The sequence below is a fragment of the Sciurus carolinensis genome, chromosome 2 (genome assembly GCF_902686445.1).
Source record: "Sciurus carolinensis chromosome 2, mSciCar1.2, whole genome shotgun sequence".
NCBI classification, from domain to species: domain Eukaryota; kingdom Metazoa; phylum Chordata; class Mammalia; order Rodentia; family Sciuridae; genus Sciurus; species Sciurus carolinensis.
In genome coordinates, this window is record NC_062214.1 from 195,240,313 (window position 1) to 195,261,037 (window position 20,725).

General features: G+C 57.7%; 1 protein-coding gene across 8 annotated transcripts; it reads right to left on the minus strand.

Moving 5' to 3' along the window:
• Positions 1 to 1,251: 1,251 nt before the first annotated feature.
• Positions 1,252 to 14,699, minus strand: Slc25a29 (solute carrier family 25 member 29). 8 transcript variants are annotated; one of them, XM_047540285.1, is made up of 7 exons: positions 14,404 to 14,699; positions 13,524 to 13,759; positions 8,608 to 8,651; positions 5,809 to 5,836; positions 5,148 to 5,320; positions 3,803 to 3,886; positions 1,252 to 3,179 (listed from the first exon to the last, which is right to left on the minus strand). In XM_047540285.1, the coding sequence occupies exon 7, from the start codon at positions 3,141 to 3,143 to the stop codon at positions 2,430 to 2,432; it is 714 nt and encodes a 237-aa protein (XP_047396241.1). In that variant the 5' UTR covers positions 3,144 to 3,179; positions 3,803 to 3,886; positions 5,148 to 5,320; positions 5,809 to 5,836; positions 8,608 to 8,651; positions 13,524 to 13,759; positions 14,404 to 14,699; the 3' UTR covers positions 1,252 to 2,429. The 8 variants fall into 8 exon arrangements, with proteins under 8 accessions (XP_047396241.1, XP_047396239.1, XP_047396242.1 ...); XM_047540283.1 differs by lacking the exon at positions 13,524 to 13,759; XM_047540286.1 differs by lacking the exon at positions 5,809 to 5,836.
• Positions 14,700 to 20,725: the final 6,026 nt, after the last annotated feature.

The following is a 20,725-nucleotide window of genomic DNA, read 5'->3' on the forward strand; positions in this document are numbered from 1 at the left end:
CGGCCTGGGTCAGGCCAGAGTGGTGTGGGAGCAGGGGCACTGCAGACACGGGACTGTCCTGGGTCCGGACTCAAAAGTTCCCGAAACCGCCATGGGGTGGGGGTGAGCTGCTTTACCTGAACCTGTGCTGTGACCTGAGCGCCCACAGGGCTGTCCTCTGCTCTCTGCCCCCTTCAGGCTTTAAGCCCCCGCCCCCAGGTCCCAGAGACAGCTGCCCCCGCAATGCCCTCCCCTAAGGGCCCGAGGCTCAGGTCCAGCAGAGTGTCCTCCCTCGCCCCGAGGCTCCACCTCCGTGACTGCAGCCTCTCCTGCCTCAGGACTGCAGCTGGGCACCTGGAGCCCTGGCTGCCTCTTCTGGTGGCCTCTGTCCCTACTCACCTGCCCCTCTGTCCTCATAGCCCACTTGCCTCAAGATCTCCTCTGGGGTCTTCAAAGCACACATCAGGTCCTGTCACTACTCCAGGTGAAACCTGTCGGTGCTGCTGGATAACACACACCACTGCCTATGACAGTGACAGAGCCTCCCAGGACAGCGTGTCCAAGAGGGGGCCCTGGCTGGCTTTCACACACCCCTGAACTCCCGGGTCAGGAGTCCGAGGTCACAGGATGGGCCGCAGGTGCCAGGGTTTTACACAGCTTTCTCAAAAGCCAGCCCTGACTTAAGTTCCCCTCACAGGCCGACAGGGACAAGCAGCCAGCCCCTAGCTGTACAGGAGTCTGGGGAGAGTTTCATCTGGACACACTGAAGCCCTGAACCCTGAGCAAGTTTCCCAGGCTGGTGCTGGGCACTAAGGTGACTTTGTGGCACAGGACTGGGCCCTCCCCATGGTGTTGGGGCCACGGCTTCCTGGTTCTGTCTTGGAAGGAAGGGCAGGCTGGGCTGCAGCAAAAGGCAGAGAGGCTGCCTTTGGCAGACCAGGGGCCCCTTCCAGGAAGCCTTCCTGACTGGGCCAGGCTGGGGCCCACCATGCACAAGCTGCCAGGGTGGATGAGAGGGACAGCTCCACTCATACCTCCCTCCTCCAGGCAGGGCCCGACTCCCTGCGGCAGTGTCCCCACCACACCACAGGCCTCCCTTAGCTAGGATGACACGGAGGAGCACTTGCTGCGGACATTGCCTAGCAGCAGTCTTCACACCGTGCAGAGGAGGAAACAGGTGCTCAGGTCACGTGGCCAGGACTGCTGTCAGGAGCAGGGGCACCCACGCTGAGCCCCCCGGAGATCCACCCCCAGGGAGATGGAGTCCACATAACTCCCCCACTTAACAAAACCATCAGTACTTTATTTCCTTGGTTTCTTCACAATAACATGTAGCTGTACAGAGCTGGGGTCCTCCCCAAGCAGTCTGCCTCCTTGGAGAGCTGGTCAAGTTCCTGGGGGGGGCACTGAAACATGTGCCCCTACTTCTCATAGGGACACCAGGCAGAGGAGAGCGGCTGGGAGATGCATCTGCTGGGAGCAGAGGCATGGAACTTCAGCTCCGTGGGCTGAGCTGTTCCAGTCTCTAGAGGGGATCCCACACCACTCTGCCAAGCCTTCTGCATACCCTGGGGATTCCCAGCTGGTGGTAGTGATCCAAAAACCCAGATGTCAGCTGACCTCTGTCCCCATTTTGCAGATGGGAAGTCTGAGGTCCAGGTGAAAGGCCTTCTGGCTACAGCTATCCCGTAATTTTTTTGTTTTGAAACAGGGCCTTACTAAGTTGCTGAGGCTGGCCTCAAACTTGAGATCCTCCTGCAGCCTGGGATTAGTTGTGTGCCACACACTGGGCTGCTCTACCAGTTTAACTCCTGAGACTTCCCACTGGCCTGCCTCCTCTCCCACCAGTTCCTAGGCTGACAGGGAGACTCCAGCAGGCTTCCTGTCAGGACCCCAGGTCACCCTGCAGCAGGAGGGGCAGCTGGGCTACTCTGAGCTGTGTCACATGGAAAGGCTGGCTCGATAGGAGTGCTTGGTCCTGCCTCCTGTCCCAAAAAGAGCAGAGGGGTGGTCAAGAAATCTCTCTGGAGGAAGACTTGGGGCACCGGCAATCTCTGGGCAGCCTGTCAGTCATCAGAGATCCCTCACAGGGAGCCTGCAGGCCAAGAGCAGGAGCCGAGGGAGCTGGGAGCACAGCTGGAGTGTTGGGGCTCCAGGGAAGATCCTAAGGTCCAGGCGCAGGCACCGACCCGGGCAGTCACGGTGCTAGGCCAGCACACGCACTGTCTCTGACCTTCCTGGTTGACCGGTGGGGGTAGGAGGGTCCCACCTCACAGCTGAGAAGGCAGAGGTCTGTGGAGTGAAGTTCATGGCCCAGATCACCAGATGATGGGCAGAATTGAACCCAGGTCCGATGGAGTGCAGGCCCCAGCTTGAATGAGGAGGGATAAGGGGCCCCTTGATGTCTCTCGGGTTACTGCAGAGTGGCCCCACTGGAGGGCAGGAGGAAGTCACAGGCTGGAGGGCTGGGCCAGGGCGGGCCCCGAGGGGGCAGCAGGGTTGGCCTCACCCTCAGGCCCGGCCTCCTCGCCTCGTGCGTAGCTGAGCACCACGGTGACGGTGGCGAAGGTGGCCGCGTTGACTGGGAAGGCGCGCAGCAGTGTGGAGGTCAGCCCGCGCGTGAAGACGCGCCAGCCCTCGGCCTGGTAGCTCTGGCGCATGCAGTCGAGGATACCGCGGTAGCGTGGGGCGCCCCGCAGCCCATCGGCCTGCAGCCGTGACTTGACCACATCCACCGGGTAGGTGGAGAGCCAGGACATGATGCCCGACGTGCCGCCGGCTAACAGCAGCTTGGGTACCAGCAGGTGGTCGCCTGGCTCGCAGCCCAGCGCGCGCGTCAGCACGTCGTAGGTGAGGAAGTAGACACCGAAGCTGGGCGTCTCGCGCAGCAGTGTGGACACCATGCCCCGGTTGACGCCACGCACACCCTCGCGGCGGTAGATCTGCACCAGGCAGTCCAGGGAGCCCTTGTAGGTGCGGGCCAGGCCCGCGTCCTGCAGCTGCAGCCGCGTCTTGGCCAGCTCCATGGGGCAGCAGATGACGCACTGGATGGCACCCGCAGCAGCGCCTGCCAGGAACTGGTTCAGCGGCGAGTCCTGGCCCAGGGCCCGGAGGGTGTTTCCCTGTACCCCGAACACCAGCGCATTGATGAAGGTGAGCCCCATGAGCGGCGAGCCCAGGCCCTTGTACAGGCCGAGTACCTGCGGGGACAGAGATGCACGCCATCAGGGCCGGCAGTGCTGCCCTGCTGGCCTGGGGACCATGGCTGCCTGGCCTACCTCCCCAGACCCTCCACACACAGGGGGCGGCAGTCCAGCCCGCCCAGGTGCCCATGAGGACCAGCACAATTATTACTTTTTCTTTTCTTTTCTTTCTGGTACCAGGGCACTTGAACCCAAGGGCACTTAACCACTGAGCCACATCCTCAACCTTTTTATCTTTTATTTTGAGGCAGGGCTAAGTTGCGGACGCTGGCTTTGAACTCGAGTCCTCCTGCCTCCGTCTCCAGAGCTGCTGGGACTACAGGAGTGCACCAGTGCAGCCCGCAGTTTTTTCTTTAAGACAGAGTGCCACTGTGGTGCCCAGCTGGTCTCATCCAATCCTCCCGCCTCAGCCTCCAGAGTAGCTGTGCACAGCTGGGGCTAAGGCACGCGCTCACCACTCCTGGGGCCAAGCAGGGTGTTATTTGAAGCCAGTCCTCAGCATGACGTGATTTCATTCCCTTCAGTCACCCTGACACCTTGTTTCCTGGCACTCTGTCTTGGGTGGGGGCACCCCAGGAGCTGGTTTCTCAACCCTACACCCAGCCGCCTGGGCCACTCACACTTTCCTGCTTGACGATGGACTGGAAGCAGTGCAGGGTCCCTCGGTACTGGGGCTTCTCCACATTCTGCACCTGCAGCCGCACCTGAAAGAACAGGGTCCAGTGAGAGGCAGGCAAGCAGGGGACCAGAGAGCCCAGTCCCCCAGCTCGGTGCTCACAGCTGCCCAGGGAGGACCTCCCAGGATGGCCCAAGGCAGGCTGCATGAGGCAGGAACCAAGAGCCTTCTGTGGCTTTTGGGACTCTAGGGCAGGGCAAGTGGGGTGTTCATGCCTCTTTAGGGGAGGGCACTGCGACAGGGACAGCCAGCTGGAGGTGGGGCAGGAGGACCCAAGACCTTAAATCGAAACAAAGCCCCTTGTTTTTGTCACCACTGCACAATGTGCTAGGTCGGGACATGAACCATCTCCTGGAACCAGTCTATTGTCCGGATGACACTTGTCATCCCAGTAACGGGCTACTGTCCCAAAACATGGCCAAGGCCAAAGGAGCTCCCAACCTCATGCCCCATGACTGGCTTTCCTAATGACAGGCATCAGGGAAATGGGTGTAGCTGCACTACTGCTTGGGTCCTGCCACTAGCCCCCTGTAGAACCATGGTCACAAGTCAACAGGAGTGACAGGAAAACAGTTGAAAGCCTCCCTGGGGACCCACAACAGCAATCCCAGGACCTGGGGACACTGGTCGGCCCAGCAGCTCAGAACCTCCTCCATGTCAAAGCCCTCTTTGTCAAGAGCTTATCTGTGCTCTTGATTCACAGGCCGTGCAGTGGCAGAGGGGGAGGGATGTTTCCTGAACTTGGAAGCCGCATCACGGGGTTGGGAAAACTAGGTCACATCACATCCTCGGGAGCGGGTTCCCTAGCTCTGACTCGGAAATACTCATTATTACAGCCAGGGCTTGGGGGGCAGGTGCCTCACACTCATCACCCCTGGGCCCTGGCTGAACTCTCCTGTCGGCTGTCCCAATTCCAAGAGGGGAAGACAGGCGGCGACGTTCTGAAGCATGGCCATGGCCGTCCTCTCCAAGGACATGAGCAGCTGTTGGTGGGGTGAGGGCAGGACGGGGTGCTGCAGGGGGCGCCCTCACAGGGAGCAGCTAGGCTTCCTCGGAAGCCTTTTGTGACTCTCCACCAGAACAGGTGGGTCTCCCCATTGGTCAATGCACCACATGCAGAAAGTCCTGTTAGGAAAAACTGGACGTCTCTGCACACAGGCCCTCAATGGCTGGAGTCGCCAGCACCCCTTCCCACCCTGGCTGCCCAGCTCTCTGCCAGGACCTGACAGGGAGGGGAGGAATTTTCAGAGAACAGCAAGACGCTCATTCAACTTCGATCCCATACTAACACCACGAGCTGCAGCTCGGCTCGGGTCCAGCGTTCTAGGTCTCCGGTGCACACCCGTGTTCCTCCTGCAGCCCTCGACACTGGCACTGTGGGCTTTCAGCAGAACTGATGTGAAGCAGCGCTGTCCCTTCCTTGGGTCAGACTTTCACTGTCGTCTGGGCTGTCTTTAAGTGTCTGCAGGACGCGGGCACACTGAGTGCCCAGGCCCAGCAGCTGGACATCAAGCTTAGTTGAACCCAGTTCTTCCCACCAAAGGAGGCAGAGGTCCCTCCCGCCTCGGCGTGACCCTGGTCTGGGAGGCCTCGCTGTCTGGAGTGTCCTGTAATACCTAGAGCTGAGGGTCTTCACATCTCGGGTGACAGGAGCTCCTCTGAGGGTTGAAGGAAGTAGACCCACCCCGGGAAAGTGGTCATATGCACACAAGTCCAAGAGGCTCCCAGTTGCCCACAGGGCTGGGAGACTCCCCCCTCAATAGTCCCCCTGATTCAGAGGGGGCTGATTTTTCTCCACCAGCCCCACCCAAGCCCCCAGCCCAGAACCTGTGCTGGGCCCAACTTGCCTCATGCCCTTCCTGCCCCCTGCCAGGCATGGGGAACTCTGGGGGCGGGGTGCGGGCACAGGCCTGGGTGGGCGACGAGGAGGACCGCCTGGTCTGTACTCACTAGCGCTCCAGGTGAAGCTTCCACTCATCTGCAACAAAGTTACTTTTGCTACTTTCGGATGGCCCCTAGCTCAGACAGCAAAGGCGGTTAAAGAACATAAAATGTCAACATCACATCCAGGTGCGGAGCCCCTCAGCCAGCCCCCACCCCGCCCCTCCCCTGCCCTGGGTGGCAGGTCGCTACTTTGTTGGTGGACACGGTGTCTCTGCCTATTATTGTGTCCTGTGAAATATGGCAGAAAACTACCTTTGCACAAAACTGTGTGTGAAGGGGGCATGCCTGAGGGCAGTGGCTGTGGTTCTGGGTATGACAGAGGACAACCGAACCTGGCACTCTTTTGGGCCCACCAGCCTGGAGGAATGACGTGTGAATGTCCCAGGCATGGGCCAGCAGGGAGCTCAGTGTCCTTCATGTGTTCCCAAGAAAGGCTCCCGCTAGGGGAAGGGACCTGTGACATTGGGAGTTAGAACAGCCGACACTGGGTGACGCAGAAAGGGGCTGAGGCGTGGGGGCCTCCAGGCTGGCCATGTGCTGTTGGTGGGTGGCGGCCGCCCAGGCTCGCGCACCGGGGTGATGCAAGGATGCGTGGCCTCTTCCCTGTGTGTTAAATTTCAGTTAAAAACATGAGCCAAGTGTAGCAGTGAACAGGAGTGGGGTTACCGCCACGTGGGCGGGGAAGAGGGCCATGCGGCTCGGCTGCTCTCTGCAGCTGGCACCGAGGTCATGGTTAAGGTTGGTTTGCAACTTTTGTAATGGAAAGCTAGATTCTGTGTATGCGTCTGATGATTAAAACGCATTTAAAAAACGTGTGCCCTGGGGGCCTGGACTCTGAAGACAGTGCACACGTAAAACCCATCTGGCTGCGGGCAAGAAATAATCGGCTTTTCTACATTTCCCACTTTTCTTTTAATAAGAATGTTTAACTTCCATACTGGAAACCTGTAAAGTGGCCAAAAAAGGGAGGGGAAAAAAAAGGTGCTAACGATGTCCTCAAAGACCATCCTATTTCCAGGGGTGGCAGCAGCACAGAGGTGAGGGTGCTGACCGCAGCTTAGCAGCTCAGAACACCCGGGAGGCTCCAGGAGAAAGATGCCCCAGCCTGGAGGGACGGCCTGGGGTGGGTGGGAGCCTGCAGAAGGCCTGGCCAGGCCTGGCCTCTGTGACACAGGCTGGGGAGGGAGGTAAAGTACTTGTTGGCTGGACACAGCTGTGAGAGGCACTGGAGACACATGACCACAAGATATAAACACAGTGTAACACGGACACTGCCAGGCTGTCCTGGGCTGTGGGCAGCTTCGCGGCACAGGCTGGCCAGTGGAGTGTGGGCTGGCAGTGGCCTCACTCACAGCAGGCCCAGGCAGGAAGCTCGGGGCCACTGCTCACCAAGAAAGCCCGGCCTCCTAGCTTTCTCCCCAGATTTGCCTACAACCGGTGCTTCTCAGAGCTTGTATTCAATCCCACACAAGCTATGCTGCCAAGCACTGGGCAGCGTGGGGAACCCTAAGAGTCTCACCCAACCCCTCCTTCTGCATAAGGGAACATCTGGGTCTCGAGGTAGTGTCTGCCCAAGGTCAGGCGGCAAATGGGCTGGCAAGGGAGGCCTGGACTAGGGACAGAACTTTTTAAGGTCAAAGCCAGTACATAAAGCCAGGCCCTCATGGCTGCACTGGAAGAAATCCCAGCTCGAAAGTAACAAGTTATTCCCTTTGCCAACAAACACCTGGTTTACTGAAAAAAAAGGAGAAGGAAGTCCACCCAACCCAGCTCAGGATGACGTATCTTGCCTCCAGCTCTGCCTTCCCCTGGTGGGAAAGGGCCAAGTTCAAGTGTGTGCAGCAAGTGCAGAAGGTTTAGGCTAGTGACCTGCCACCGCGGCCTGCCTGGGCCCCCGGGAAAATGGCAGGGGAGGGTGCCTACTCAGTCGGCTTAAGAACAGAAAACCCCAACTGCAGGGCAACAAGGTCTTTGTGAATTCCCAACTGGAGGACGTGGGTTTCCTTGGTTTCTGCCCTGGTGTCTGAGAACCTGGAACTCCAGTTTAGCCAGGCCTGGGGCACAGCGAGGAAGAGCAAAGGAGTGCCTGCCCAGGCCGCCATGCCCAGTCAAGGCCACACACACCACACAGGTGGACACCAGTGCTGGAAACAGTCACTTAGTTTCTGATTCAATTTCTCAAGCATGAAAATCACGGCTCTGTGAAGATCATGTTCACTGGAAGAGCGGACAAGTTTTGATTCCTCAGTATTTCTGTATTTCCTCCCTCGACTTTTCTTTTGCAGTACTGGGGATTGAACCCAGGGTCACATGCACGCTAGGGAAGCACTCTACCACTGAGCTACAAACTGACTTGTCTCTTTTTTTAATTTTGGGACAGAGTCTTGCTAAGTTACTGAGGCTGGCCTGGAACTCACCATCCTCCTTCAGCCTCCCAGGTCGAAGGTTGGCCCCACTACACCTCCCTCAACTTTTCTTTGAAGAAAATATCTGGGTTCATTCTCTGGGTGAGAAGAAAGTTGCCCTTCAGCACTCAGTCTCAGTTGGCCAAGTCAAAGAATGAACTTGGCCATGAACCCAACCTGTGGTTCAGCTCCAGCTGGGAGATGTAGGGAGAGCCCAGAGGGAAGTCAGCCAGGTGGGTGGGAAAGCAGCTGCCCACCTGGGAGACCTAGAGGACTTGCCTGCCACCTTCACTCTAAAGCCCAAGGGAAGACCTTGGACTCGTTCCCGAGGTTGTAACCCTGCAGGCTCTTTCCAACACCTTGCCTCCCAAAGGCTGATCACCAAGACTGACAGACTCACCTTGACGGTGTCAAATGGGTGTCCCACAAGCACGCCTGCCACACCTGGAGGAAGAAACGTGTACTTGTGAGTAAATGCCCCAGAACCTTGCGCTGGGGGGTGGGACCTGGGAAGAAAGATTGGGCAGGAGCTGTTGGGGGGAAAGGGACACAGACTGTGGCTCCGGGCACACTCGGTGAGCTCCTGCCTGGTGGGGTGTGTCAGGTGAGTTCCCAAGGCCAAGCCAGCATTGTCCAGCTGGAGCTGGGTTGGCGTCCCTTGCCCTGCCCTGCAGCTCAGGGGTCTGGACAGCAGACCACACAGCTGTCCCTGAGGCTGCACGCAGCATTTCTGGGATGTACATTGCCCTAAACAACTTGGGCATGGGCAGCTCGCTCCAGGGATGCTGTGAACTTGAACTTTCCTCCTGCTACTTATCAGGCAAATCCACCAAGGACTGGGTGTTTGGGCCTCACTCTCCTCACCTGCGAGAGTGGTGAGCATCTGCCTCCCTGAAGGCTATCCTGGAGAGTAAGTGATCAAACAGGGGGACAACCCCCCAGAGGGTGCCAACCCTGCAGTAAAGTAGGCGTAACTGACTCTGCTCTTTCCCTGAGTGGGAGCCACCTCAAGCCCAGGGAGGCATCTTGTGACTCTGTGGTCATGCTTGGTTATGTATCAGTTGAGGGCCTGCCAAAAATCCAGCCCCACTGGAAGGATAAAAGTTCACCCTTCCAACATGTCTCATCAACACTCTCAAGTCCAACGTGCTATGCAGGTTACAAACATCTGAATCTCAACCCCATGACTAAGACAGCCTGATTACCCCATTTCACAGACGGAGAAACTGAGGCTCAGCAAGGTCAATAACTGATGCCAACTCCCACACTTCCCTAGAACTTTTGTGTGTAAATTTGTTAAAATTCTCCATTTGTACTGGGCGGGGACAGCTCAGTGGTAGCGCACTTGCTTAGTCTGCAGGGGGGAGCCCTGGGTTCCATCTTGGCACCACAAAGGCGGGGCGGGGGGACATGTGCTTTATTGCTAGTAGTGTATTAATATCATTAAAAGAATCGATACTGGCCCAGTGTAGTGTCACATGCCTGTGATCCCAGCAAGGAGGCAGGAGGACTGTGACTCAATGAGACCCTGTCTCAAAATAATACACAAAAGGGGCTGAGGATGTGGCTCAGTGGTAGAGCACTCTGGGTTCAGTGCTGCCAAGAAAAGGGCTGACATTTGTTAAGTAGCAAACAGTGACATTCAATCAGCTGATTGCTGTTCTTAATATGTACACATTCTAATTTTCCCTCTCCTATCCCTGATAAAGGACAATTAAGCCATTTTATAGATGGGGACTCTGAGGCACAGAGCAAGTAAGTGATGAAGTCAAAATTCAAACCTGGACCCTCTGGCCCTGGGGCCTCCCCACCACCCCGTCCTGCTGTCCCCAGAATACTGGCCATCTTGGCAGCTGATGCCCCAAGGTTAGTGGAGCCACGGCACATCTGCTTCTCAGACTGCATTTCTATCTGTATACAAGGTCCTCTCCGCCAGTCCTGCTTCCCATTGGCTACATGTGCCTGGCAAGGTTTTGTCCATCTCTTAACTTTGAACCTTTTCTTGCTGTTTTAGATGGTTCTTATAAACAATATAACCATTTCCCAACCCAATCTGAAGCAGTCTCAGATTTCACATCGTGCCATCTAATTTTATGCGGTTTATTTTACTTCTTTTCCTTTTCTGAACCATTTTTGCGGGTTCAGGCAAATTACTATTTCTTCTGTTTTTAATTTTTTGAGTACTAAGGATGGAACCCAGCGCCTCGCACGTCTTGAACAAGTGCACTGCCACTGAGCTGCATCTCCAGCCCTGTGTATCCTCTTTCTTTTTGAATTTCTAAGTTCAACAGAGTGTTTATTTTTATGTCTAACACTTCTAATAATTACACAGAACAAGCAAGCACCCATCACCCCAAGGCTCTCTGCCCCTTGCAGCCCTACCCCAAGAAGGGTCCCATCCCCCCACCTTCCACTGGCCCATGCCTATAAACCACAGGAAACTCAAAGTTCCCTGCAGTTCCCTCTCCTGTTTTGGTTTCTGCTCTGATCATCTGCCATTCCGCTGGAGCCTTTCGTGGGTATTTCCCTCAGGTAAAACACCCAGAGCAAATGCCCTCCTAATTCTTCTTTGCAGCCCTGAGGATGGAATTCCGGACTTGCCCAGGCCAGGTGAGTGCTCTGCCACTGAGCTACAGCCCCAGGCCTCCGAATTCTTGTCGGCAAGGTACATTTCTTGACCTTATGCTCTGGTGAGGACTCCTGGTGCAGGCCAGTATGGGTCTGCAGGTTCCCGCAACCTTCAGGCTTCCAGTTCTATGGGTGAGAAATCCGCTACCAATGTGTTTGTCACAATCTATTTATCTCTGCAGCCTCGTATGTTTTGGGGGAATGTCAGCAGGGATGCCAAGGCTGTGTCTTCTTTAGCAACCCTTTCACCATGGATCATGCCCTCTTCCGAGCAGGGAACATTTGCACTACTATTTATTCATCATGTCCATCATCTCCAGACCTGCCCCCTTCCCTCCTTCTGGAGCCCCCAACATCCCACCGTCTCTCCCCTCCTGGCTTTCCTCTGTCTCTGGGCCTCTGGGCGTGCCTTGCTTCTTCTCTGGGATCTTTTCCCCAGTGCTGAGGATGGAGCCCAGGCCCTCACGCATGCAAGGCAGAGGCTCCGGTGCCAAGCTACACTCCCTGCCCCCTTCTTTTTTTTCTTTCATTTTTTATTTTAAGACACCTGGAGATGAAATGATCAAATAGGGGGACAGTTCCCCAGAGGGTCTTGCTGAGTTACCCAGGCTGGTCTTAAACTTGCAATCCTCCTGCCTCTGCCTCCCAAAGAGCAGAGATGAAGGGTCAGGACCACCACACTCAGCTGGATCCACTCTTTTTCACTTCATGCTTTGAATTTTCTGGTTTTGGGGGGTTACTTTTTTTACTGTATTTATTAATTTTTTTGATGATCTATCCAGGACTTCATACATGCTAAGCAAGTTCTCTTACATTGAGCTACAGCCCCAGCACCTGTTTTGAATTTTCAGAACTTGTAAATCCTAGTTCTAGAAATTCTTTGCTTGGGTTGTATCTGGAAACCTAGCACCTGTCTCCCATAGGTGACTTGAACCTCCTGTCCCTCCAGCTGGGAGCCCCTGCCAGCCCTCCCTGCAGCGGGGCCAGTGGTGGGATTCCTTTCCTGTGGCTCATGTCCAGGTGCCAGCAACAGCCTCAGGCACCACTGGGATGGTGGACAACAGGACAAGTCGCTGCCTCTGGCGAGAGGCCCTTGGCAAGGGCTCTAAGCACGGCTCCCCATTTCCACTTCCTCCTCTCGCCTGCCTGCGTGTCCTCAGTTGTGGGGCTGGGCCCCCACCAGAACATGCCCCCATGGGAAGAGAGTGCAAGGTGGGGTCTGCCTCCATCAGGTCTCCAGTCCCACCCTTTTCACCTCACAGTCCCCCTGAGAGCCAGGAAACCCTGCCTCACCACCTCCCCGAGAGGACTGAGAAGCGCCCCTGAGTTCAATCCCACGTATTCCCCCTCCCCCCAAAAAAGCTGTCTCTCACACTCCATGTGTCTCCAGGGGAGGAGACAGACCCCTGTCCTTCTGGCACCTGGTGTTGGGAAGAGGCACCAGAACAACAGATTGGTGCTCCTTAATGGATTGAGCATTTTTCTGTGCCTCCTCCTGCCTGTGCCCCATCCCTACTGCCTACCTGGGACTGATCATCCCCATCTGGGGCAGATCCCTTCTCAGTGGGGGATGGGGACATTCCCACCCTTGCTCTCTGCAAGGCTTTAGGAAGCTGTCAATCAAGGTGCTGCTCTGCCTCCCCAGACCTCCCTAGGCCAATCAGCTTACACATTCATCTCATGTGGGCTAGTTGAAGGAGACACAGCATCCTCCTTCCTGGGTATTCTGCAACAGGAGCCACAGAGGAAAGCTCTGCCATCCTCCTATTCTGATCACCATGAAAGGAGGAACCCAAACTAGAAGGGACCAGCCAGAGACCCTGGGGACCAGGTCCCAAGGTGTTCGTGCTGCCTGAGCCCTGTTCCTATGCAGCCTAGGTGTGCCAGGGTCCCAGAAGGCAGGCCTGAAGTCGGATCACTGAGGTGGGTCGGTCCTCGGTGGCCCAGCCCCTCTGGAGGAGCAGGTTGATTTGCACTAGTCTCTCCACCTCTCTGAGCCTAGGTTTCTCCTCTGCCAGATGAGACCAGGAGAGAGGTTCTGCACCAGCTTCCATCCTCAGTCACCTGAGAAGTTCAGGCCTAGGCCTGTGCCTGCACCCTGCGCCTGCCCCCAACCCTGGGACAGGATCTGCTGGTGCCCTGAGGCAGAGGGCACAGACATTACCTCCCCACTGGTAGGCCCAGAAGAATGGGCAGAAGGGCATTCCATTGCCTGCCTGAGCAAGAGTCCAAGATCCAGCACTTGTGTCCGAATGGCCAGGGTCTCTAAGCAGGCCTGGCCTTAGGAGTATTCTGTTCCCCAACTTAGAGGCTCCCGGGACACCTGCACTGAATGGTCTGCAACTACAGAAGGAACTCTACCCCCTTGGGCAACGAACACACACTCCCAAGAGAAGGGAAAGGGGTGTTGGCTGGCAGAAGTCGTGTCCCTGCCCCCATCCACTTCACAGCACCTAGTGAAGGTGGGCAGGATGGAAAGGTGGATTCTGGGAGCAGCCGGGACAGGGTTGGGTATCTGGGAGCAGGATCCCCAGAGGCCACTTCCTCTCCTCTCCTACCCACGCCCAGAGTTTGGGAGAAATCTCCCACCAACTTGCAGAAAACTCTGGGCTTCTTCCCCCTCGGGCAGCTTCCAGAGGCCTAACTGGGTAACAGACTGGGAAGTTCTTCACTATCATGGACACGCACCTGCCCAACTAGCCTCCTCTGCCCAGGAGGAAGCTCCCTGAATTAAATGCCAAGGCACTGCCAGGCAGCTACTCCTCTTCCTCGGGGACTCTCTCTGCTGGCCAGTAGCTTAGGGCTGTATTAGAGTCCGCAGATCAAGAGCCGGCAACAGGGCAGATGGTTAAGGAGAAAAGCAGCCAGATCCTCTGACTGGCAGGATCCGCCACCTCCTGAAGGCTAAACCAGGCTGTTAATACCTGTTGAACAAATTGACCCTCAAGGGAAAGCAGAGAAATTAAAGGCCAGACAGGTATGGGCAGTGCCCGACGACCCCGTCGGGGTCCGCGCAGTCTGGGTGAGGGTGCCCGCACCAGCTTGCCCGCGCTGCGTGTGCGACCCACCGCGTCCGCCGCCGCCTCATTCACGAAACCGCGTTGGAAGAGGCAGGCGGGCCAAAGCGTGACTCGGCGCCCGCGGTCAGGAGAGTCTGCTCCGGACAGCTGTGGGGAACCGGGTCGGGTCCGTCCCCAACTGGACCGCCTGGAAAGGTATCCTGCACCGGGTGGGCGCCGGATGGAGCTGGGGGATGCGCCGAGGACCTCGGCGTCCGCCGGCCCCGCGCGAAGAGGGCGCAGGGAGCCCCAGACCTCCCTTCCGAGCACGCCCCGAGGGACTGGAAAGACACCTGCCCCCGCGCACCGCGCGCCAGGCGCCCTCCGGGCCTGAGGTCGGCTTACGCCCACGAGACCGCAGAGGGCATTGTCATTCGCCGTGCACAGCGGGAGACCTCAGCCAGAGGCAGGCGCTGGGCCGGGGGCTCGCGGCTGGGCTGGCGGCACCCCCGACGCCTCGCTCCGGCCCTGAGCCCCGCGCGGGCGCCCGGGGCCCCATGCCTCCTTACCCCCTGCGCATCCAGCCAGGAAGTCGAGCGCCATGGCCGGGTGCCGGCGAGGCCGCGCTTCCTCTTCTTCCTTCTCCTCCCGGGCCCCTCTCCCGGCCGGCCGCCGTCGGGGGCCCCGGCTTGCTGCGCTGGGCTGGGCTTGACCTCCTGCACGGCGCCGAGCAGCCGGGGTCGGAGCGGCGGGGCAGCTCGGCGTGCGACTCCTGCGCCGCGTTCCCGCTGGCCCGCTTGCTCTCCCTCGCGGCCGTGCGCCCGCCCGCCACCGGCAGCCCCTCACCTCCGGCCGCGCCCCGCCTTCGGCCCACCCGCCCCGCGAGCGCAGAGCGCAGCCAACGGGCGCGCGAGGCGCGGACAACGCCCCGGGCGCCGCGCGCCGCCGCCGCTCCCCATTGGCTGGGCGCTGCCGGCGGGCGGGGCGGAGGACGTGGCGGGCGCGGGGGTGGGACGCCGAGGTGCCGCAGACAAAGAGTGTGCTTCGTGCGCCCGCCCGCGCCGTGCGGCAGAGGGAGCGCTGCGAGTGCCGCGGCGGCTGGAGGGGCCGACCACCGCCTGGGAGCCGGCGCCGGCGAGGTGCGGGGACCGCAGCGAGTGCGCGACGCGGGCCAGCTGTGCCGGGGCGCGGCCCCCGGAACCTCCGAGCTGGGTTCGTTTCCGACTCTGCGGCTGGACCTCCGCGTCCTCGCCTGTTTAGTGGGGACACTGCCGCGAAAACCGAGGAGCAACGCCGGGACCCTCCTGGGCCTGCAGGCCCGGACACAGCTGGTTGAGAAACTCCTCGGGCGCGAGTAGGCCCTCTCGAGGAGCCCTGGCCACCTCGAGCTGGCCTCTGGGGCTTCCGGTCCCCCGGCGAACACGCGGGAACGTGAGGGTCCCAGCGCGCCGCGCGCTTCCGGCAGGCCGGCGCTGTGTTCGGTTAGAAAACGAACTTAAAAACCGAGGCGGGCAGAGGGGCGTAGGACTCCGCCAGGCCCTCTGGGGCCCTCACCTGCCCCGACCGAGGGAGGCTGCAGAGCGAGGGAGGGTCCAAGGCCACCGAGAACTTCCGGGCCAGCGGGCCGATGGAGGTGCGTCCAGCAGCAGTGCAGGGCTGCGCACCTCGGGCCGCTGGCGACTCGGGTAGGCGGCCCTGAGCTGGACCCGTGGGCGGAGGGCAGGGAGTGTGCAATGCGCCAGAGTAAGAGCGCTTGACGCTGGTCGTCCTGGGTGGCTGTGGGGCAGGGAGTGGTTGGGTGTGAGAGCCGAGTCCGACGTGGCCCCCCAGGGCTACAGATGTTCGCAGTGGGCGGGGACCCCCTTGGTCCTTGCAGCGGGTCGGGTTGGCAACTTCCCCCTGCCCTTCCGCGGGGCCTCAAGGCGTTAGACTGTCCAACTGAATCCGGCCTGGCCAGACGCTTCACTGTAAGGGCCTGCCTCGTTCTTTAGGGCCTCTGGCAAGACCTCTGTGCCACGTTTCCAGGTTCCAGATTACTCCGTACTTTTTGTCCCGTGTTGCCAAGTTCTGCAGTACAGCCACTGATTGCAATGGATGCATGCCCGTGGAGGGACAGGTTTTAAAGGCTGTATATATAGGGTACCAGGGGATAATGCCAGTGTTTCTCACTGGGGAGCTTGGTGATACAGAAGCCAGGGGTTTCCTCTGCTCCTCTGTATTTAAGTTTATTCTTAGTATCTAAGTTTAACGCAGAGACCCAAACCCCAGGGCTGCTGACTCCTAGTCCAGTGCTCGTGATGGCTGGTGGGCCCTGAACTAGGGGTCTGGAGGCCTGGGTTTGAATATCGCCAGCCTGTGACCCACCTGGATGCCTCATGGGATGCCTCTGCCAGACTGAATGATGGAAGCTGCCTGTGGGCTGGTGAAGGATAGCATGCCGGCAGTGATGGATTAAAGTGGACTGCCTACATCCAGTGACTTAGCTCTAGGAAAAGGGAGTGTCTCTGGGTTGCTCCAGAGCTGGGGTGGTAAACACCAGTCTGTGCACACCAGCCCTGGTTTTGAAGATTTGGGAGAAAAATCAAGTACATTAACAAGACAAAGAAAAAATTACGTAAAAATTGATTCAATGACAATGATAACCTGTTTTGCTTTGTTTTCAAGAGAACATGCATACCTTTAAGTGGACGCTGTACTTGGGGTGTGGGTGGCACTATGCTCTGCCTCCTTGGGGATCTTGGGAAGGGGCCAAGCAGCAGCCTGGTACACAGTAGACAAACCATAGCTGAGCTTCAGAAACCTTGGAGGGAGGCCCCGTGTGGGCCCTGTGCAGGGATCCAGGTGAGGCATGCAGGCCTCTAGCAGTGGCCCTGCCAGGAGGGCAGGACAGTGTGACAGTGGGCTGGTGGCAGGGAGCTGATGTTCAGCCTGGGGCCAGTCAGCAGGTGAGGAGAGGTGGGGGGTGGGAAGCACTAAAGTGGTTCCAGGGTCTGACCTGCTCACCTCAGGTGCCCCAGGGCTTCTCAGTGGGCACTGGGTGGGGGACTCCAGCAGGTGCTGAGATGGGCTTTATAAATCACCTTCCTAAAGAGTCTCATTGCCCGAGAGTTCTTCATTCTGGTGTGGTTGTGCCTGGTGCTGGGGACACAACAGATGAGGGTCCTTGACCTCCTTTACCTCCATGGTGTTTGGAAAGAGACCAGAGAGAGGAACAGAAGTCAACATGGAGCAAATGACGTGCTGCCCACACAGAGCCTGCCTTTCACCCTGCAGGACAAAAGGGAGGTGGGACATGGGACTGTCACAGGACGAGTCAGATTGCTGAGAAGGGTGAATTTTCATTTGGTGATTTATTTGATCATTTCTTACACAAGACTGGCCTAGTGGGGAAACAGGCCCCAGCAGACAAAAAGGAGAAGCCAGCACTCTGCTCTCCCCACTGGAATCCGTTAAATGACAAGTGGGGCTGTTAGTGGCTCCCATTTCAGTACCATGGGCCTCTGAGGCCCTGGGTGACCTGGCTATAGCCTCACTTCTCATCTGTCCCCTGGCTGCTCCACTCAGGTTTGCAGTACCCACCTCAGGGCCTTTGTACTGGCTGCACCCCCAAAGCTCATTCCCCCTCCCCCAACTTTGCATGAATATCTCCAGAACGTACTTTCTCACCTCAGAAGGGACTTGGCTAACCCTCTGCAGGTTTTTGGTTTTGTTTTGGTACCAGGGATTGAACTTGGGGACACTTGGCCACTGAGCCACATTCCCAGCCCTAATTTAGAGGCAGGGTCTCACTGAGTTGCTTAGCACCTTGGTTTTACTGGGGCTGGCTTTGAACTCTCGATCCTCCTGTCTCACAGCCTCTGGGATTACAGGCGTGCATACTCTGCAGTGATCTCCATGTTTGTGTCCCCACCCGCTGTTCGTGTTTTAAATCCTACCCCCCAACGTGTTGGCATTAGGAAGGGGGCTTCTGCTGGTTTGACAGCTGACCCTTCTCCAGGGACTTCAGTTTTTCTAAGATGTATTTTAAGAATTAAAATGATCAGGAACACAGAGCCCCTGCTGGACCGCCTTCCACCACAGTGAGAAGCCGGGGAGGGATGCAGATCCAGGCCTGCTGAAGCAGCAGTGCCTCAACCCAAGCAGGCAGCCTGGAGGAGGCTCAGCCTGTGGCTTTGGCTATGTTTTCTGTCCTTATTTGACCTCTGCTGCTGAGTAGGCTGCCCCATAGGTCCACAGGGCCAAGAGTCATTTCCCAGCGAGAGGCTGAGAGGCAGAGTTCCAGGCCCCAGGAGCAGGTTGGATGGACCTGCATTTAAGCCAACGTTTTTTTCAGAGTCCTTAGGGGCTCTGGGACTCAGGTTCAGTGTCTCCAAATATCTCAGCTCAGATCCTTCCTGTGACACCTCACATGCTGTCTGCTTTAGTGTGACATGGTCTGGGAGGATTCTAGGGGCCTGGCAGTACACTACCTGGTTCCATACTTCTGTGGCAAGATGGCTTTGGCTTTGTAGGAAATGAAGGTAGGAGCTCATTTGATAAGTAGCTAAGTATCGAAGGGCATCTCTACTTAGCTCAAAGTTGCCACCAGCCTGGGACTAGGTACATTCTGGTAGGTTTCCCACAGTGAGCTGCAAGCCCCTCACGCTCCAGTGCCTTTCTAAACTCACTTGGCCTTCGGGGAGGCATGGGTGGTTAGATGACCAGAAACTCTGTGTTGATGGGTGGTACTGGGGACTGGACCCAGGGGTGCTTTAGCACTGAGCCATGTCCTCAGTCCTTTTATTCTTTTGAGACAGGTGTGTCCAAGTTGCTGAGACCGACTTTGAACTCTGTCCTGCTGCAGCCCCCAAGACATGCCCCTCCACCGGACTAGAAGCTCGAGATGGGAACTGATAGGAATAGACAAGTAGTCAAATGCTTCTCAAACAAAAGCCGCTGCAGGGGTCCCCAGGCCATCCCATCAGGGTGCGGGCTGCACTGGACTGGAGGAGGAGCTCAGCCCTTATTTGTGGACAGGACACTTGCTACCCATCCAGTCCTCCCTGTGTGGCCCGGGCCTTGTGCAGTCCCACCTGCATGCCCTCTGGGGTCCTGTGGATGCAGTGGCAAATGTTGGATGATCAGGCTGTCCCAGGTCAATAGGCGCCTGAGGGCAGGGGCCACAGGAGGGCACTGTGCTCCTGCCTGGTCTCTGGCTGGTGCTTGGTAGGGCAAGTTGGAGTTGGCACCCTGGGAAAGGGGGAGGGGAAGCAGCTGGCAGGGAGGACACTGTGTGCTGGGCCCAGAGCCTGTCAGGGCCAGGCATGGTCACAGCAGGCATGCCCTTCAGGGGGAGTGGTCGGGGACAGGCAGCCCCTGAGACCAGCAGAGAAGAGGCTCAGGAGAAACGTGATCAACATCCTGCACCCTGGGAACAGAATGAGTTCCATGCTCCAGTCTCTGGCCTGTGCTGTCTTGGCCAGCCGCGCCCTGCAGGCTGCAGCCAGCACCACAGCATCTTCCTGGGGCAGTGGACAGGGAGGGTGGCGCAGCCAGTCTCCCCTCTGCCCCCAGCCCTCCTGCACCGGGCTCTGCCCTCTGGAGCCCCCAGAGCACTCCTGTCCTTGGTCTCCTGGACGTCTGACCTTCAGCTTCTGTGTCACAGCAGGGGGTGCCCACATTGGGCCTTGTCCAAGTACAGGACGCAGGCAGCTCCTCCTGGGCCCTGTCCCCGTGTCACTGAGCACCTACTCGCCAGGCCCTGCTGGTGTGACCCCGCCCTGCCCACAGCTGGTTCAGGAGGCCCTTCCTGTCACTCCCTCACTCACCGCGGCCCAGTAACCTCTGCCTGCACCCACGTGTGTCCACATACTCCAGGTGCCCCAAGCCTTCCCAGCCCCATGGCCTCCACCTCACCAGGCCGTTCCTTGCCCCTCAGGCCACACTGGGCTGCTCCGCCATGCTCCCTGCCAGGAAGGCCCCTCGCCCTCAGTGGTCTTGCCTGAAGCCTCCAGGACAACCCCAGACAGGCCTCTGGGCCCTTGCAGGGACTGCCACATCCATTCCTGGCTCTTTGTGGTGGCTTGAAAATTCCTTAGCACTCCCTGCTTTACAAGGTGGAGGCTGCCCCACCCCGAGGCGGGGCCTGGTGATACTGCTGGTGAACACAGAAGGGTGGGGTCCTGAGCCCAGCCGTGCCTCCCGCCCTCTCAGGGAAGCCAGGAACCACGCTGTGAGGGTACTGGCTCTCGGTGTGGCTTCCAGTCCTGAAGTGAGTCACCCTAGTCAAGTCTTCAGGTGACTGTGGCCTCACAGAGACCACCCAGAGCCACCCAGCTGAGCGTGCACAGGTGCCTGACCTTCAGACACTATCAAACAATAAGTGTTTGATGTTTTAAATTTTGGTTTGTTTTTGGTATTGGCAATTGAACTCAGGAGCACTTGACCCTATTTTGTATTTTATTTAAACATGGGGTCTCACTGAGTTGCGCAGCACCTTGGTTTTGCTAAGGCTGGCTTTGAACTTGCCATCATCCTGCCTGGCCTCCGGAGCCTGGGATTACAGGTGCGCACCACCACGTCTGTCTGGCTGAGCCTCGGCAGCTTAACAAGACCTTGTGCACAATTAAAAAAGAGAAAGAAAGAAAGAGAAAAGAGAGAAAGGGCAGGGATGTAAGCTCAGTGGTGGAGCACCCGTGGGTTCAACCCCTGGTACCAAAAAATAAAATCTACTCATTGGCATGAATCCTATGTACAGTGTAATTTTATTGCCTGTGGTTCTCACTTGTACACTAACTCTCTAAACTGGTTCACATTACATATCATATCTGCCCCTTTGTGTCCACTTTAAATTGCAAAATTTGGGAGCGATTTGTTAAGCAGTAATAGATATTTGATATACTCTTTAAACTT

Excerpts from the sequence above, each read along its gene's own strand:
- Slc25a29 (XM_047540279.1), bottom strand. The coding sequence starts at position 14,437 with ATGGCGCTCGACTTCCTGGCTGGATGCGCAGGGG. Across the intron at positions 3,887-8,607 it reads ACCCATTTGACACCGTCAAG|GTGCGGCTGCAGGTGCAGAA; the intron begins GTGAGTCTGTCA and ends CTGTTCTTTCAG. Across the intron at positions 3,180-3,802 it reads CCATCGTCAAGCAGGAAAGT|GTACTCGGCCTGTACAAGGG; the intron begins GTGAGTGGCCCA and ends CTGTCCCCGCAG.